General features: G+C 50.1%; 1 protein-coding gene across 1 annotated transcript in view; it reads right to left on the bottom strand.

The window, feature by feature from the left end:
* Positions 1-19,798, bottom strand: part of LOC132587840 (coronin-2B) — a 92,816-nt gene that overhangs the window by 45,545 nt on the left and 27,473 nt on the right. Inside the window, exon 2 of the mRNA XM_060260226.1 lies at positions 3,004-3,204. Within this exon, the coding sequence (XP_060116209.1) occupies positions 3,004-3,204 (201 nt within the window). The remainder of the gene's footprint in view (positions 1-3,003; positions 3,205-19,798) is intronic.

Genomic DNA, 19,798 nt, shown 5'->3' on the forward strand with positions numbered 1-19,798 from the left:
ATAAAAGAAAAACCGCCTTTGGGGATGAGCACCCAGGTCCCGATATGCGGATGATTGTCTCTCCCAGATGTCTTTTTCTTTTGGAGTCAGTTTTCGTGTGCTGAGTGGGCGGATTTGGCTCTTGGGAAGAACTGGAGAGGGGGGGGGGGAGCAGGTTTCTCTCCTAAGCAGTTATCATTTCTGATGTGCCGGCCTGGGAAGCAGATGTTGGGATGACAGGAGAGAATCATTCCAATCAAAGTCAGCAAGGTTAGAATGGCACAGAAGCGAGAGAATTTAATCTGCTCCTCTCAGGAAGTTTCTAGGTTACTTTAATTTATTTCTGCTAAATATGGAAACCTATTAATGCGGGGGGGGGGGGGCTGTTCGTTTTGAAAGCTTTCCGCTGGTTGGAAAGAAGCCCGGAGAGTCTCTCAGCCTGTCTTCTAACCAGGAACAGCGAAGCCACCAACATTCCCTTGATCAAAGCCAGACCCATAAGCGATGCTCCCTCTAAGCTGTGGAGCCTCGTGAGCAAAAATTGCACTTTGCGAGCTACTGGAATTAAAGCTGTGAGCTCCTGCATAAATTAGTGTGCTGTGGGGGGTCATTATTCATGAGCTAAGACAAAAACGAGTGAGCCGGAGGCTTAAAAACTGTGAGCTAGCTCCAGGGGTGGACTTCTAGCAGGAGCTCCTTTGCATATTAGACCACACACCCCTGATGCAGTCAGTCCTCCAAGAGCTCACAGGACTCTTATTACAGGGTGTACCGTAAGCTCCAGGAAGATTGGCTGCATCAGGGGGTGTGTGGCCTAATATGCAAAGGAGCTCCTGCTAGAACATAAGAACATAAGACAAGCAATGTTAGATCAGGCCAATGGCCCCTCCTGTCCAACACTCTGAGTCACACAGTGGCAAAATTTATACACAAACACACACACACTGTGGCTAATAGCCACTGATGGACCTCTGCTCCATATTTTTATTTAACCCCCTTTTGAAGGTGGCTATGCTTGTGGCCGCCACCACCTCCTGTGGCAGTGAATTCCACATGTTAATCACCCTTTGGGTGAAGCAGTACTTCCTTTTATCCGTTTTAACCTGTCTGCTCAGCAATTTCATCGAATGCCCATGAGTTCTTGTACTGTGAGAAAGGGAGAAAAGTACTTCTTTCTCTACTTTCTCCATCCCATGCATAATCTTGTAAACCTCTAAAGAAGTTCAACCCTGGAGTTAACTCAGCTTAGAGGGAACACTGGCAGTAAGCACCGCCCCGCCCCCCATCTAGAGTTGGGTAGTAGGACTAGATTATCGAAGTATTAAGTGGCTTGCATTCTGGGTTTTTTTTTTTCCTTTTTCATGGTTCATTTAAATTGGCACAACTGTCACTATCTTTTGACTTTTCTGGATTACTGACCACCAGCGTGGGGAATCACCCCCTGACTGCATCCAGTTTTATTAATTTATTTAAACATTTTTTCCGCCCCCCCCCCCAAAAAAAATCTTTCCTGGTATGCAAGGGTGGCTTAACGATAACAGTTAAAAACACAGATGCAAGCGGGCAGCCTTGTTGGTCTGAAGCAGCAGTTGGGAGTCCAGCAGCACCTTTAAGACCAGCAAAGTTTAATTCTGGGGATAACAAGATGTCACGTGCAAACAGTTGCCGCTGGACTCAAACAGAGGCCGTTTTCCCACAGAGCTTACCGCGGAGCGACGTCCCTCTTCACTGCGCAGCGTCTGTGTGGATTTCCCACCAACTGCTCCACATAACCAGGAAGAGCCGCAGCTTTCGCGTCGCTAACGTAAACTGTTTTTTTAGCGGTTTACATCTGCGATGCAAAAGGTCCGGCACTTCCTGGTTCCGCGGAGCAGTTGGTGGGAAATCCACGCAGACGCTGCGCGGTGAAGAGGGACGTCGCTCCGCGGTAAGCTCTGTGGGAAAACGGCCTTAGTTTTCAAACATTTTCAATGTAGAATCAAAAACGGCAAACCCCAAATCTCCTCACTCCTTCCGCCCTTCAAAGATGCCTGCCAATTCAAACTCCCTTAAACAGGTAGGTCTTGAAGATCTCCAAGGAGAGGTCCCCTCACCCATCTACAGGGAGCTCCTTCCACAGAGCCGGGGCCACAATGGAAAAGACCCTGGCTCTGTCAATGCTAGACCGGCCGCGCTAGGTGGTGGGAAAACCAACAGAGGGGCTGCCCAATGATTGCAGCTGGCACACAAGGACATGTAGGGGAAGGAGACAGTCCTTCAGAGATGGGATTCACAGCACAGAAGGGGCTAGTAAAAGCCTCTTGACTCAGAAAGAAAACTCAGTCCAGCTGCAAGACCACTTTCCCAGCCCCGCCCCCAGCATCATCCATCTTCCCAAGCTGCAGCCCCGCCCAGTTGACATCATCACAGACACAAGCCCAGATCCAAGCATCGCCCGACAAACAGCCTTAGAAATTCAGTGCACATCCCTGACGGATGCTTTCTTGTGCCACTAGCTCAGTGGTAGAAGTTCAGTTAAACAGCTTAATAGTTAACACGGCACGGGCCACAGCACAAAGCCTAAGTCCCATCGGGCAACTTTAAGACCAAGAAAGTTTAATTCTGGGTATCAGCTTTCGTGGGCATGCATACAAAACTTGTTGGTCTTCAAGATGCCACCGGGCTCAAAACTTCATTCTATTACTTCAGACCAACACGGTGAGCCACCTGAATCTATCTTCGTGGACTGCGCGAGTCAGATTTTCAGGCTGAATTTTTAAAATTCGCACCAGCATCTTAAGCAAGTCCCAGAACTCCATGTCTGCCTGCACCATCATTTGGAGGAGAAGAAAGGGCAGGGGGCCCAGAGGTTGACATTTCATGACACGGATCCCATTTTTCACATTCTCGGCCTGGGCTGTTGTTGGCATCGGCCGGAGAACAGTCGAGCAACCGAGGACGGTTCCTCCCCGGCCGAAAGTCCAGCAAGCTGGAAGGAACAAAGGTCTCTCCCAAGAGCCGCCGGCCAGACAAAGGGCCACTTACTTGTTCCAGTGGAATGACGAGAAAGGAGCCCCCGCCGGAGCTTTCCGTTACTATGGCGATGAATTTGGTGTTGACTGCACAGAAGTGGTTGTCATGGACGTTCTTGGTGATGGGGATCCCGTCAAAGCAGTGCTCCCGGTTGGCCACTTTGCCATAGACGTTCCGAAACTTGGAGCTGCGATATTGCGGCCGCCATGACATCTGTAAGGCAAACAGACAGAGAACTTTTTCACACAGCCTGTGTATTCCGGTATGGAAGCTGGTCAGTTACTGAATAGTAACGGGTTTCTGCTGGCATTTCAGACAGACCCGACTCAGTAACTGGCTGCTACCGGAATACTGTCACCTTTTCACACAGTCCCGCGGCTGTCCCGGTAGTGAGGCGTGCCTGAGTCGTTACTAACAAAGAGCAGCTTCTTCCAGTTTTCAACCCCTCCTTCCAGGTTGAAATCGGTATGGGGCGCTGTGTGAAATGTCCAGTATCTAATCCGGGAGCAGTTTTCGCGCCCTTTTTCGCACGCCGGCGTGCGATCGCCGGCTTTTTTTGGGGGGGGGGACGTCGGGCTAAGATCACTATAGCGCTATAGCGACGTATCACAACAGCACCACCATAGGGATGCCTGGGTTCCATTAAGATGCCAGAGATCGCCGCCGTTGAAACTTGGTAACTTATCTCAATGGAGCCTAGCCATCTCTATGGTGGTGCTGTTGTGATATGTCGCTATAGTGCTATAGCGCTATAGCAATCTTTGCCCGACGTTCCAAAAAAAAAAAAAAGCTGGAGATCGCGCGCCAGCAGGCGAAAACGGCTGGCGCTGGTGGAAGCGAGATAAAAGCGGAACAGTGTGAAATGGCTTGCTTCAATCACAGAACCCTACCGGGAAAAAAACATGTGTCTGAAAACTCCCATCCCTGTCTCGGATTACTGCAAGGCAGCACAATACCGACTCCCTTCCGGTTTCCACCGGTAAGTGTGAAAAGGCCCAGAGATACTCGGGGACATTCTACAGCAAAGGAAGCCTGAAATCCCCAATATGAAGACCTCAAAAAGGAAGAGAAGATAGAAGAAGAAGAAGATGATGATGATGATGATTATGATGATGACGATGATATTGGATTTATACCAATATATATTGGATTATATTGGTGTGGTGGTTGTGCGAGTGGCAGACTCTCATGTGGAGGCTCAGGTTTGATTCCCAGAGGGGACTAGTGTTGGAATAGTACCTGGGAGACCCACATTCGAATCCTCACTTGTGCCATGAGCTTGCTAGGTGGGTGACCAAGGGCTGCAGCCAAGATTTCATGTTTGGGGGGGGGGGCACAGCAGGATTTGTTGTTGGGGGGGGTCACCTGGTTTGGCAGTCCTGGGCTCTTGGCACTGTGAGCTGCCTTGAGTTCCACAAACTAACCCCCCTTTGCCTGGGCAGTCACAACAGCTCTGCTCCCCCTACCCCTTTCGTATGTGCCGCTCTCTCGGAGAGACAGAGACCTCTTGAAGGGAAGTTGGGTGCTCAGAAGGCCAGCTGCAAGAAGACTCCCCCCACACCCTTTGCTCTGCAAGGTGTGTTAGGGAAGGGGAGAGGAATAAAAGCAAAAACACCAGCAAGGTTACTACTTGTTCAGAGTAGTAGTGAGCAACGGGGACATACTGGGGGGCCTCCAACGAAGGGGCCATACAGTTGGGGGGGGGGTTTGAAAGGACGGGCCTTTCCTGCATCCCTGCCTATCCAGCTAGTTAGACTAGATTAGGAATCTATCTCTACTGTATACTATCTAGAAATAGAGTTCCCTATAATAAAGAACTCTTGTGAGTTTGAAAAAGCAAGAGGCTTCTTGCAAGTTTCTTCTTACACAGACTAGAGAAGCTACCTTGTGTTGTAGGCCTCGTGCACTACGCAAACTTCAGGGACCCACAAGGAGGAGCGTAGCACACAAGCCCTGGGCCAGCTCATCAGAGGGGCAAGGGGGCTCCCAGTAGCACCCTCGGGCAGGGTGGCGCCCTAGGCAGCCTACTCCCATGCGCCAGCTCTGGCTGAGATGGGCCCTTATCTGCGCCTGTTTTGTGGAGCCCCCCGCCTCACCTGAGCCCCATCACTGGGGTGACCCAGACAGCAGGGGAGGACACGGCTTCTCTCAGGAGACATCTGGAACGACCTGGCCCCGCCCCCCAGACTTACCTACGCTGACTTCACCTTCTGCACCTTCTCGCTACACTTTGCAGATCACGAAGATGGATCAGTGGAGAATCGGGATTTGAAATATGCACGTAACACAGGCCAGCTCAACAAAGGCAGCCAATGTGCCCGTTTTCCACCACGGCAAAGGCTGCATTTATTTATTTGACTGATTTGATTTATATCCCGCCCTCCCCACCGAAGCAGACTCATTTGAATCTTCATCATTGTTTTGAGAAAGAGAGAGAACCACAACTCAGCCAAACTCCCTACAAAATGCCCATTCTAAAGAGCAGATGCCAGCCGCAGGAAATGTAAATGTCTGCAGCGGGTCAGAGGGAAGGCGGAGGGGAAAGGGGCAGCCCCACCCTTATTCCCCCCCCCCCATTTCCTGTAAACAACTTCAGTCTGTCTCTTCCTGAGAAATGCAAGCCAGCCCCATTGGGATGAGACCCCTCCGCTCTCTGGGGCAGGCGCAGCTGCAGCTGAAGCCCTTCCCAGGAGGGGTGTGTGTGTGTGTGTGTGAGGGTGGAAGTGGGGGTCTTTGCATGGGTCTCGGTTAGAAGCCAAGAGGAAGAGAGTTCACCCGCGTGTCATGCGACAGGCTCAAGACAGAGACTCACACACCACAGAGGGAGTGATTTCTGGGGATTTGTGGGAGGGGGGCAAGTGGGTTGTGATTCCTCCATGCAGGAAAGACCCAGAGGAATGGACCCTCTCTCTCCATAACCCTGCACAAAGAAGAAGACTGCAGATTTATACCCCGCCCTTCTCTCTGAATCAGAGTCTCAGAGCGGCTTACAATCTCCTTTACCTTCCTCCCCCACAACAGACACCCTGTGAGGTGGGTGGGGCTGAGAGAGCTCTCTCAGAAGCTGCCCTTTCAAGGACAACCCCTACAAGAACTATGGCTGACCCAAGGCCATTCCAGCAGCTGCAAATGGAGGAGTGGGGAATCAAACCCGGTTCGCCCAGATAAGAGTCCACACACTTCACCACTACACCAAACTGGCTCTTCTTTGGGGGCCACATTTGCATTCTGTTTGGGGTGCATGGCTCAGAAGCCTAACTTAAATATCCCTGATTATTTCTCAGGAGACTTTCACTCTCTGTCCCTTGCATTGGAAAAGTCAAACGCAAGTCAGCTTCTTGTCATTTTCCAGTATGCAAACTGGACTTCCTTTTTAAAAACTGTTTATGTCTAGATCGTGCAATGCTGCTATGGTTGCCAACCTCCAGGTGGAGCCTGGGGACTTCCCACAATTACAACTGATCTCCAGGCTACAGAGTTCCCCTGGAAAAAATGGCTGCCTTGGAGGGCGGACTGTACAGCATTTTACCCTGTTGAGTTCCCTCCCCTCGCCTCCACAAACCCCGCCCCCCTCAGGCTCCACCCCCATTCTCTAGGAATTTCCGAACCTGGAGTTGGAAACCCTAAGTGATGCTCATCAAGCCACTAAGAAATGGCAGAAGTAGGAAGTGAGCAAAACATAGGTCTTTCCCTGACCACGGATGGGTCTCCTCTCCATTAAAAAAGATAAAGGTAGTCCCCCATGCAGGCACCAGTCGTTTCCGACTCTGGGGTGACGTCGCATCATGACGTTTTCACGGCAGACTTTTTACGGGGTGGTTTGCCATTGCCTTCCCCAGTCATCCACACTTCCCCCCCAGCAAGCTGGGGACTCATTTTACAGACCTCGGAAGGATGGAAGGCTGAGTCAACCTGGACTCCTGGTTATTACCTTTAAAGCCCTATATGGCCTAGGACCTGCCTACCTTAGGGACCGTCTCTCCCCACATGTTCCCCAGAGAGTACTGAGATCGGAATCTCAAAATCTGCTTGTTATCCCCGGGCCAAAGGAGGCCCGCCTGCAATCCACCAGGGACAGGGCCTTCTCCATCACGGCTCTTTTCTGGTCAAACCAACTGCTGGAAGAGGTGAGGGCCCTGCGGGACCTTGGTCAGTTCCGCGGGGCCTGTAAGACAGCCCTCTTCCGGCTGGCTTATAATTAACTGGCATTGGAAGCTGAGTGTAGTTCTGATAGACGGCCGTTATATGTTTTATTACTCTACTGTTTTAACTGTGTAAGATGTTTTAAATTCAAATTATGTTAGATTTTTATGTGTTGTGAGCCGCCCTGAGCCACTTCGGTGGGAAGGGCGGGATATAAATAAACTTGAACTTGGAGCCGGCTACCTGACCCCAGCTTCTGCCGGGATCAAACTCATGTCATGAGCAGAGAGCTCAGACTGCAGCACTGCAGCTTTACCACTCTGCGCCGCGGGGTTCCTTCCGTCATCTCCATTAAACCCCTTTTAATGCTATCTACACGCATAGCTGCTGCTACATCCACAATCTCACGATTCTCGGAAGAACAAAAATATTCCTGAAACAACATAAATCAAGCCTTCCCCTTGAATGGGTTTGCGGGAGAGATCCTTGGCCCCTTCCACCTTCACCTCCACGGCTGAGCCCTCACAGAATATTCAATATCCTGCATATGCAGAAAAGTCCCTGTTGATTTCTCCACCATCCTTTTGGAGAAAATATACCTGGACTCTACTCTTCTATTAACTTGTCACTTTGCCAATGAGGCAACAGTGGGAGATTTTAGCAGAATTAACAACTGGTAAAAGCAGAGCCCGTTCAAGAACATTTCAGTGTTTCTTATTCAAATGCGGACCACCCTAACAAATTATTTCTGCTCACAAAAGGCTAGCTGCATGCTAAGGACCCTAAATCATGATTCCATTTATTGCAAGAACTTGCTGACTCCAGGCTCCCAGATTCAGGCGGGGCAGCCATGTTGGTCTGGGAATTATTAGGAAGGGAATTGAAAACAAATCAGCCAGTATCATAATGCCCCTGTATAAATCGATGGTGCGGTCTCATTTGGAGTACTGTGTGCAGTTCTGGTCGCCGCACCTCAAAAAGGATATTATAGCATTGGAGAAAGTCCAGAAAAGGGCAACTAGAATGATTAAAGGGCTGGAACACTTTCCCTATGAAGCAAGGTTGAAACGCTTGGGGCTCTTTAGCTTGGATAAACGTCGCCTGCGGGGTGACATGATAGAGGTTTACAAGATAATGCATGGGATGGAGAAAGTAGAGAAAGAAGTACTTTTCTCCCTTTCTCACAATACAAGAACTCGTGGGCATTCGATGAAATTGCTGAGCAGACAGGTTAAAACGGATAAAAGGAAGTCCTTCTTCACCCAAAGAGTGATTAACATGTGGAATTCACTGCCACAGGAGGTGGTGGCGGCTACAAGCATAGCCAGCTTCAAGAGGGGATTGGATAAAAATATGGAGCAGAGGTCCATCAGTGGCTATTAGCCACAGTGTGTATATATATCTATATCTATATATAGATATAATTTTTTTTTTTGGCCACCGTGTGACACAGAGTGTTGGACTGGATGGGCCATTGGCCTGATCCAACATGGCTTCTCTTATGTTCTTAAGCAGCAGAAGAAAGTTTGTGTCCAGCGGCCTCTTTAAAGAAGAAGAGGAGGAGAGAAGAGGCTGGATTTATACCCCACCCTTCACTCAAAAAGAGCAGAGTGGGGCAGAGTGTTAAAGCTGCAGCACTGCAGTCCTAAGCTCTGCTCATGACTTGAGTTCGATCCTAGCGGAAGCTGGTTCAGGTAGCCGGCTCAGGTTGACTCAGCCTTCCATCCTTCCGAGGTCGGTAAAATGAGTACCCAGCTTGCTGGGGGGAAAGTGTAAAAGACTGGGGAAGGCAATGGCAAACCACCCCATAAAAAGTCTGCCATGAAAACGTTGTGAAAGCAATGTCACCCAAGAGTCGGAAACGACTGGTGCTTGCACAGGGGACCTTTCCTTTCCCTTCACTCAAAGTTTCAGAGCGGCCTACAATCTCCTTTCCTTTCTCTCCCACAACAGCCACTCGGTGAGGTAGGTGGGGCTGAGAGAGGTCTGAGAGAACTGCTCTTGAGCAAACAGCTCTTTCGAGAACTTGTGACTGACCCAAGGTCACATCAGCAGATGCAAAGACCAACAAAGTTTTATCCTGAGTATAAGCTTTTGTGCACATAAGAGAAGCCATGTTGGATCAGGCCAATGGACCCTTCAGTCCAACACTCTGAGTCACACAGTGGCCAAAAAACCCCAGGTGCCATCAGGAGGTCCATCAGTGGGGCCAGGACACTAGAAGCCCTCCCACTATGCTCCTCCCCAAGCACCAAGAATATAGAGCATCACTTGCCCCAGACAGAGAGTCCCAACAATATGCTGTGGCAAATGAAAGTTTATAACCAGGATAAAACTTTTTGGGACTTAAAGGGGCCAATGGATTCAAATGGTGCACCATAGAGTCTCTTAGAGCAACATAACATTCCCATTAAAGCTTCTTCACATGTTCAAAGAATCCTGCCAGAGGGGAATCCGAATCCAAGACTTTTGGTGGGGGAAAGGACGGCTGTCTCCCTGAGACCTTCCCACCTGGCAAAGCTGCAATCGTGTTCCAGATCTGGCCCCTGGGACCGAGATCATTCCCAGGGAGAGCGAGGCGGACAGAAAGTTTCCCTCAAGCGAGGCGGAAAAGCCCACCAAGCAGAAAATGTAACTCAGTCGCCGGCCGCGAGTCAGCAGAGGCCAAGTGTGAAAAGGATCCCCTGCCTTGCCTCATCTCTCAATGATTCTCACACTAGTAAACAAACATTAACACCCGGTTGGAACCGTGCAAGGCAGAAATCCCACATAATCCCCTTGCTGGCAAATTTGCAGGGCCAAAGCCGGAAGTCGGCTTCCCTTTTTAGAATTCCCTAAACCAGGCCCAGAAAAGCTCCAGCTAGCGCATGCAAAGGAAAAATAGGCATTTATTTCTTGGGCATGGCTGCTTCCTGCTGAGACCAAATGTCTCCCCTCAGCAGTGTTCTCTCTAAGCTGATAGATGCAGGCGGACAGCCGTGTTGGTCTGAAGCAATAGAACAAAATAGGAGTCAAGTAGCACCTTTAAGACCAACAAAGTTAAGGCTGGATGGCCATCTGACAGCGATGAAGATCCTGTGAATTCGGGGTGGGTATTTGTGGGTTTCCTGCATTGTGCAGGGGTTGGACTGGATGACCCTGGAGGTCCCTTCCAACGCTATCATTCTGTGAAAGTTTCATTCAGAATGTAAGCTTTCATGGGCATGCACGCTTCTTCAGGTAAGGGAACGAGGTACAGTGAGCAGAGCTACTTATAGCTGATGGGTAGTGGTTAAGAATGTAAGTTAGGATCCAATGGCAAAACAGTGTAATAAACAAATTGAAAGACCACTTGGTCTGGATTTAGGGTTGCCAATCCCCAGGTGGGGGCAGGGGATCCCCCGGTTTGGAGGCCCTCCCCCTGCTTCAGGGTTGTCAGAAAGCGGGGGGAGGGGAGGGAAATGTCTGCTGGGAACTCTGTTATTCCCTATGGAGATTTATTCCCATAGAAAATCATGGAGAATTGATCCGTGGGTATCTGGGGCTCTGGGGAGGCTGTTTTTTGGGGTAGAGGCACCAAATTTTCTGTACAGCATCTAGTGCCTCTCCCCAAAATATTCCCCAAGTTTAAAAAAGATTGGACCAGGGGGTCCAATACTTTGAGCCCCCAAAAAAGGTGCCCCTATCCCTTATTTCCTATGGAAGGAAGGAATTGAAAAGGTTTGCCGTCCCTTTAAATGCGATGGCCAGAACTCCCTTTGGAGTTCAATTATACTTGTCACAGCCTTGATCTTGGCTCCACCCCTAATGTCTCCTGGCTCCACCCTCAAAGTCTCCTGGCTCCACCCCCAAAGTCCCCAGATATTTCTTAAATTGGACTTGGCACCCTGAATCTAGATAGCATTAAGTCACCTGTTAATCCTAGGATTCTGTGATGTCCACACTCGAGCACAGTTTGATGCTTTTTGTATGGTGCTGCTCTGCGTTGCTTTGTGGTGCATTATTTGGCAATAAATAAAAAACCAAAAAAAGCTCAAAAACCATCTCTAGCCCAGTGTTTCTTGTGAAGAAATCAGAGTAGAAAGACTACCATTTCTAAGCAGAAGAAGAAACCAGGAGGCGAGAGAATGACAGCTGTCAAGATCTCACAATCCAAATTTGCTCTTTGGAACTCACAACCTCTCCCTTCTCCCCCTCCTGCTGCTTTGTAAGCAGTGGTTTTTCCCACAACCCTGGCCGAACCGATTCCTACCGATTGGTAAAGGAACGGGCTGATCAACAGTGTTGGGAGAATTGCTCTCTGTTGCCCAGCAAGATCTGCAGCAGTGATGATATTCAAGAATGCGCTTCAGCCTTTGGGGTATTGGACAGCTTATTGTTGACCCTTTGCCAAATAGGGGCTGTGCAGTTTGGGGAGTGAAGGAAGCTTCCCTTTCTAGTGTTTGGCACTTGGCAGGAGGGGCCGAGAACCCCTCCCTTTTGCACCTTTGGCCTCCCCTTTTATCTCGATGGCTTGAAGTTTCCTTCCTCCTTTCAGCCTGGACCAAAACGCCCTGATGCTTTCTCTCGGAGGGAACATCTCAGATCTCAGGCATGTTAATGAAGGATGGGGAGAGGGCTTCCCACCCCCACCCCCGTTCAGCTGATGCTTTCACACAATCGCCTTCTCGCCAGCACAGAAATGCAGGCCGTGGATTTTATTTTGGACGCCCAGGGGTCTCGCTGCCTCCTGGAGAACAGAGGAGGTGACCGGAAATGCTCCATGCTCTTTGAAAAAGCATTTCCTTTCTTAGGGCTCTGAGTTCCCAGAGAAAGAAATGCTCTTGCTTGCTTTCTTCAAGGTACCCTGTCTTAGAGCTACCTCCATGTGGAGTCTGGCGTTACAACTGGTCTCTTCAAACTATGGAGGTCAGTTTCCTTGAAGATCACAGCTGCTTTGGAGAGGGGACACTATGGAACTATACTGCACTCAGCTCTCTCCCCAAACTCTGCCCCTCCCAGGTTCTGCCTCCTGAATCTCCAGGAATTTCCTACCCCAGAGTTGGCAACCGTGGCCCCTCTCTGTGGGGGCTGTAGCAGGACATCTCACAGCAAAGGCAGGGTCTGGACCTGCCTGGGTCACCCCGTGAGGAACCGCCTCTGCCCACCTTTCACCTTCCTTCCTTCAGCGGAGGCCAACGGCAGCCCACTGTCCTGTCAGCCAGCTTGGAGAAGGTCGTCTCTCTAAATCACTTCTCCAAGCCAAGACAGCTGGTGGCTTGGAGAATGCATTTAAAGTTAAAGTTGCTTTCTTTCCATCTCTCCTTCCCTCCATCTATATTCCTTCCTTCCTTCCTTCCTTCCTTCCTTCCTTCCTTCCTTCCTTCCTTCCTTCCTTCCTTCCATCCATCCATCCATCTATCCATCCATGTCTTGCAGTTCTCAAACATCTTACGCTTATTTATTTATCAGATTTATATCCCGCCCTCCCTCAAAAGGCTCAGGGCGGCCAACAACAGTTTAAAAACATTAGCAATTTACAAACATATTAAAATTAGATCTATAAAAACACTTCCATACATATTAAAAATCCGAGATGGCAAGCTTCTGATTTCCATTATATTCATTCAGTGAGATTGTCGATGCTGAAGGTAGTAGCCACCTCCCCTTAACCATTAAAGGCGAGTTTGAAAAGTTCGGTCTTACAGGCCCTGCGGAACTGTGGCAGGTCCCGCAGGGCCCCGATGTTTTCAGGGAGGGCATTCCACAAAGTGGGGGCTATTACCGAGAACACTCTGGCTCTAGTGCTGGTCAATCGAGCTTCTTTCGGTCCAGGGATCTTCAGGAGGTTTTGAGACCCTGAGCGTAGTGCTCTCTGGGGTACGTATGGGGAAAGGCGGTCCCGAAGGCAGAGAGGTTCTAGGCCATAGAGGGCTTTAAAGGTTATGACCAGCACCTTGAAGTGAATCCGGAACGCCGGATTCTTTGTGGCTCTTATGTTAAGCAAGTTTAGCCAGCCCTGGTATAAGCCTTCTTACACTTAAGTGTGCATGCACACGCAAGCTCGCACCTTGAATAAAACTGTGTTGCCCTTAAAGGTGCCTGCTGTGTATGTGGACCAAAGTGAAGACTACTACGAGTGTTCCTTGCCTGGCTCACTGGAGCCTGCAGGACTAAGCTTGGAGATTCAGAACAATGGGCAGGAGGATCCAAAACCCTGCTGCCCTGCTCCAATCACGGGCCCCTGCTGGTTTGAACGCTCCAATGGCGTCCTAGCGGCATGGGAACCTTGAAGTGTATATAGGTCAGCAGTCTTCTTAGTTCAGCCGTTACCCTGCTGTAACCAATAAAGAGAGCTACGATCACTGCAACCGCGTCTCCTTGCATTGAACCCACTAAATTATAGTGCCCCCGGACTCAAGCTGCTCCTTCGGACCAACATGGCATTCCGCCTGAATCTGTTTCGGGTGACAGAGATCAGTTCCCCTGGAGAAAAGGGCTGATTGAGAGGATGGACTGCATGGCCTTGATACCCTTTGGGGTCCTTCCCCAGGCTCCACCTCCAAAGCTCCAGGAATTTCACAACCTGGAGTTGGCAGTCCATAAAGGAGCCCCAGGGACTTCCAGAGATTAGCACTCCTTTCGAGCAGAAGGGGAGAGCCGTCCTTGCAGAAACCTTTTAGACCCCCCTCCCCACCCCCTCAGAGCCGGGCCCAGGACAGCTGCTGCTCCCCCCCTCCCCCCCCCCCCCAGCCCTGCGTCCTCCAGAAAAGCACTCTAAAAATCGATCAGGCCTAAATTATTCACCACTCCAGGGGCCTGGGGGTTCAGCAAGGCTGCTCAGAGCAGGGCCTGGGAAAAAAAAGAGAGACGCTCACATGGCGGAAGGAGAGCCTTGTTGCTGTCTGGTTTTCTCCTGAGGCAGAAAGGCCCACAGAAACACTGCTGGGCTGAACTGAGAATTCGAACTTGGAAAGTATCGCGGAGTGGCAGCAAGCCCACCCTCCAACAAATGGGTGCTTGTGATGTTGAGGTTTTCAGATACATTGGAGTTTGGGGCTCTTCTCAAACCCCCTTGAAAAAGACCATTTTGATAACAGAGATTATTAAAGCAGCATCTCCGTCACAGGAGGTTTTGAGATGTTCCTTACCCTTTATGAGAGCAAGTTTGGTGTAGTGGTGAAGTGCGTGGACTCTTATCTGGGAGAACCAGGTTTGATTCCCTCACTCCTCCACTTGCACCTGCTGGAATGGCCTTGGGTCAGCCAGAGCTCTCTTATCTGGGAGAACGGGGTTTGATTCCCCACTCCTCCACTTTCAGCTGCTGGAATGGCCTTGGGTCAGCCAGAGCTCTCTTATCTGGGAGAACCGGTTTGATTCCCCTCTCCTCCACTTGCAGCTGCTGGAATGGCCTTGGGTCAACCTTAGCTCTCTTATCTGGAGAACCGGGTTTGATTCCCATTCCTCCACTTGCAGCTGCTGGAATGGCCTTGGGTCAGCCTTAGCTCTCTTATCTGGAGAAACCGGTTTGATTCCCCACTCCTCCACTTGCACCTGCTGGAATGGCCTTGGTCAGCCAGAGCTCTCTTATCTGGAGAACCGGGTTTGATTCCCCACTCCTCCACTTGCAGCCGCTGGAATGGCCTTGGGTCAGCCAGAGCTCTCTTATCTGGAGAACCGGGTTTGATTCCCTACTCCTCCACTTGCAGCTGCTGGAATGGCCTTGGGTCAGCCAGAGCTCTCTTATCTGGGAGAACCGGGCTTGATTCCCCACTCCTCCACTTGCAGCTGCTGGAATGGCCTTGGGTCAGCCACAGCTCTCGCAGAGCTGTCCTTGAAAGGGCAACTTCCATGAGAGCTCTCTCAGCCACATCTACTTCACAGGGTGTCTGTTGTGGGGGAGGAAGATAAAGGAGCTTGTAAGTCGCTCTGAGTCTCAGAAGGGCAGGGTATAAATCTGCAGTCTTCTTCTTCATGGAAAACAGACACATGAGCACTAAAAGCACTTTCTGTCTTTCAAATTTGGTGATGTAAAATATCACAAACATCTTTTTCCATGAGCGCTCTGGATCTGTCAGGTTTGGATCTGAACCATTGTTGTGGACTTTAATGAAAAACTCATGGACTTGGATAATGCACTGAGAGTTGCAAGTAGATTCTTTGTTGCACCTCTATATGAGTTTATATTGTAATGTTCTAGTTATAAGATACTACAAGAAAACTGTTTAACCACATCTGTGGTGTTTGTTGATCAGTTAGGGTATTGTATTGTTGTTCTGCCCTTTGTTGGGACTCTCCTTTTTGTTGTTGATGCCAGCCAGAGCAGACAATACGGACTTCCATGGACCAAGGGTCTGACTCAGCATAATGCACCTTCATGTGCTAATTAAGATAGTGTCTGATTCAATGGCCTTTAGGCTTGCCCAAGCCCGAAAGGATGCCTGGAATCTGCCAGACAAAAATCCAAGACGGAAGTCTGACTCCGGATGTTAACAGAGAGCCAGGTGGTGAAGTGATTAAAAGGGGCAGATTCCCCACTCTTCAGCAGCTGGGTGATCTTGGGCCAGCCACAATTCTTGAAAGAGCTGCTCTCACAAGAGCAGTTCCCTCAGAGCTCTCTCAGCCCCACCTGCCTCACAAGGGGTCTGTTGTAAGGAGGGGAAGAGAAGGAGATTGTAAGAACATAAGAGAATGTCGGATCAGGCCAGTGGCCCCTCCAGTCCAACAGTCTGTTTCACACAGTGGCCCAAAACCCAGATACCACCAGGAGGTCCATCAGTGGGGCAGGGCGCTAGAAGCCCTCCCACTGTTACCACCCCACCCCCCGCAAGCACCAAAATACACAGCATCACTTGCCCAGGCAGAGAGTTCCAACAATACCCTGTGGCTAATAGCAATTGATGGACCTCTGCTCCATGTTTATCCAATCCCCTCTTGAAGATAAAAACATAAGAGAAGCCATGTTGGATCAGGCCAACGGCCCATACAGTCCAACACTCTGTGTCACACAATGGCCAAAAAAACCCAGGCGCCATCAGAGGTCCATCAGTGGGGCCAGGACACTAGAAGCCCTCCACTGTGCCCCCAAGCACCAAGGATACAGAGCATCACTGCCCCAGATAGAGAATTCCATCAATACGCTGTGCTAAAAGCCACTGATGGACCTCTGCTCCAGATGTTTATCCAATCCCCTCTTGAGTCCGGCTATGCTTGTAGCCGCCGCCACCTCCTGCGGCAGTGAATTCCATGCGTTAATCACCCTTTGGTGAAGAAGGACTTCCTTTTATCGGTTCTAATGCTCTGAGACTCTGAGTGAAGGGCAGGATATAATCCAGCTCTCCTCCTCTTTCTCCTCCTCTGCAGAATTTGTCAAAACTACCATGGCAAACACAAGCCGAAGTGGGCGAAAGGAAAAAGTATTCCCTGGCTCCTCAGAACAGACCAGTGCTGAGTCCCACCCTACCCTTTCGACTGCCATTCGGCACGAAAACGTCACATTCAATGAATCAGGTTTATTGGCAGGCAATGGATGCCCGGGCTTGCCAGCTCTTCAGGCGCCCGCAGAGCTGGATGTACCTCTCAGCAGACAGAAATCACTCTCCATCCCACCATGTTATTATCCCGGGCGGAGAGACAGCTTTTCAGCTTTCTACTTTGGGTGTTATAACGATTTGCCGCCGCCCACTTTCCTTTCAAACAGGTGGGAAAGCAATTCCTACATAAATAGCCGTCATCCAAGGAACCATTAGCGAAAGCCGCTTCTGTTCCCTGACTCACGTGGAGCCCCATTCTGACTCCTTCGGAAGCTGTGCAGCTTCTAGGCTGGTGGAGAACTGAGCATTTATCTTTCCAGATGAAGAAAACCATCTGCAGGTTTCCAAATAAATTAAACCACCTCAACCCTGGTTTTGGGGCCCAAAAGATGATGGGTGATGATGCTTCAGTCCATGTCCAGAGAATTAGCCATGCGCTTCTTTCTCCACCTAGGAAATGTGAAGGAGGAGCAATTAAAGGGCAGGGGAAATCCTCATCCCAAATAAGAGGCAGCTGTTCAAGACTGTAGCATCCTTCCGAAGGAGGTCAAAAGAAGAAGACTGCAGATTTATACTCCACCCTTCTCTCTGAATCAAAGTCTCAGAGTGGCTCACAATCTCTTTCATCTCCTTCCCCCCAACAGACACCCTCTGAGGTGAGGGAGCTCTCCCAGAAGCTGCCCTTTCAAGGACAACTCTGCGAGAGCTATGGCTGACCCAAGGCCATTTCAGCAGGTGCAAGTGGAAGAGTGGAAAATCAAACCCGGTTCTCCAGAAAGGAGTCCTTGCACGTAAGAAGAAGACTGCAGATTTATACCTGGTCCTTTACTCTCAATCTCAGAGACTCAGAGCTGCTTACAATCTCCTCTATCTTATTCCCCCACAACAGACCCCCTGTGAGGTGGGTGGGTCTGAGAGAGCTCTGACAGAAGCTGCACTTTCAAGGACAACTCCTATGAGAGCCATGGCTGATCCAAGGCCATTCCAGCAGCTGCAAGTGGAGGAGTGGGGAATCAAACCCGGTTCTCCTAGATAAGAGAGTTCTGGCTGACCCAAGGCCATTCCAGCAGGTGCAAGTGGAGGAGTGGGGAATCAAACCCCGTTCTCCCAGATAAGAGAGCTATGACTGACCCAAGGGCATTCCAGCAGCTGCAAGTGGAGGAGTGGAGAATCAAACTCAGTTCTCCCAGATAAGAGTCTGCACATTTAACCACTAAAACAAACTGGCTCTCCCTCCAAGGGACGCCACATCTTGGAAACCATCAAGTCCCCTCCCGGCATTGTGCAGAGGTGCACTCTGGGGTGCAGAGAACTCCAAAATCTGAGGACCGCATTGGTGCGCCAGATGGCCCAAAAGATGGGCGGGGGACAAGAGTCGGGCAGATGAGCTGCTTTAGAGAGCATCCAGCCAAAACGGACCTTGGTTTTCAGGCTGCCTTCTTGCTGCCTGACCGTTGATTGGCGTCTGAAAAAGGTTCCCAGCTGAGCCGGAGTGCAACGCGGGCCTGCTGAAAAGCTGCCTTGTGCGCCTGAGGCCAAGGGCTCCTCGAGCACACACCCAGCCATGTGACGGGAGGGAAAGCGCCTTTGCTCAATGACAGCCGCAGGAACAGCTGGGCACACCATGAGCCTCGCTTCCTCTGGAGCAGGCAGAGCTGGTTCTCCAGCCAAGCCCTCTTGAGGGGGGGCACAACAAAGAAGGCACTGCAACAGCGGATGGGACCAGCATGCACCCCTGGGCCAGCACTAGAGTCGCCAGGTCCAACTCAAGAAATATCTGGGGATTCTGGGGGTGGAGCCAGGAGACTTTGGGGGTGGAGCCAGGAGCAAGGGTGTGACCAGCACGATTTAACTCCAAAAGGAGTTCTAGCCATCACATTTAAAAGGACCGCACACCATTCAAACGCCTTTCCTCCAATGGAAATAATGGAGAATAGGGGCACCTTCTTTGGGGGCTCATACAATTGGACCCCCTGGTCCAAACTTTTTGAAACTTGGAGGATGTTTTGAGGAGAGGTATTGAATGCTATGCTGAAACACCAGTGCCTCAAACTCAAAAAACAACCCTCCTAGAGTCCCAGTTACCCACAGATCAATTCTCCATTACACCCTATGGGAAACGGTCTCCATAGGGAATCATGGAGTGCCCAGCAGACATTTCCCTCCCCCCACACTTTCTGATGACCCCGAAGTAGGGAGAGCGCCTCCAAAATGGGGGATCCCCTGCCCCCCACATGGGGATTATTTATAACAAATGTCTGAATTCTGTAATAAATCCAAATCTCATTATTATTTGCAATACAAAATATTCAAAATATACAATCTATGAGAGCTAGTGACTTGGGAGAATGCATTTAAAGTTAAAGCTGCTTTCTTTCCACCTCTCCCTCTCTCTTCCCTCCTTCCATCTATTTGCCTGCCTTCCTTCCTTTCTCCCTCCCTCCCGGCTCTCACATATCTGACATTTATTCTATGCGGCTCTTACATTAAGCAAGTTTGGTCACCCTGTTGTAGGAGAAGAAACCATACAACTGACGTCTGGGTCACCAATCACGGGACTGAAAGTAACCCTCGCTCTTTCCTAAGTGTATTTTTCCCACGATGGGAAGAATTTTATCCAACCCGATTCGCAGCCAGTGGCAAGTCGCTGGCCCTCAGCCATTGTCAAACGGAACACATCATTCGCTGATTCCGGACTTGCTTTCAGACCAGCAGTGAAAAGCCCGTTCTAGGATGTTTTGTCTCATGCTTACATTATAAACTGATCAATGAGGGGAAAAGCTTTTGAGAGGCCAAGAAGAAGGGGGCAGGGGTTTTTTTCGGGGTGGGGGGTGGGAAATCTGTCTCAACGCAGCAAACAGATTGGACTGTTCCAGAAGGATTATCTTCCTGCCACCAGGAGATTCGCCGGAGGAAAGAGGCAAGCAGAGCTGATGCAAACAGACGGCTTCTCTGCATCGGTTGAATTCAGATTGTCGCAGCCGCTTAAAAAGCACCAGGCTCTCAGGAAGAAAGGCAGGAAGTGGAGAGGAGTTATTTATTTGCCTGAAATGGGTGGAAAGGCAGGAGAGAAAATTGGGGGAGTAAATAAAACCCACCACATAGGATTGCCAAGTTCAATCAAGAAATATCTGGGGAATTTCGGGGTGGAGCCAGGAGACTTTGGGGGTGGA

This window comes from Heteronotia binoei, chromosome 19, assembly GCF_032191835.1.
Source record: "Heteronotia binoei isolate CCM8104 ecotype False Entrance Well chromosome 19, APGP_CSIRO_Hbin_v1, whole genome shotgun sequence".
NCBI classification, from domain to species: domain Eukaryota; kingdom Metazoa; phylum Chordata; class Lepidosauria; order Squamata; family Gekkonidae; genus Heteronotia; species Heteronotia binoei.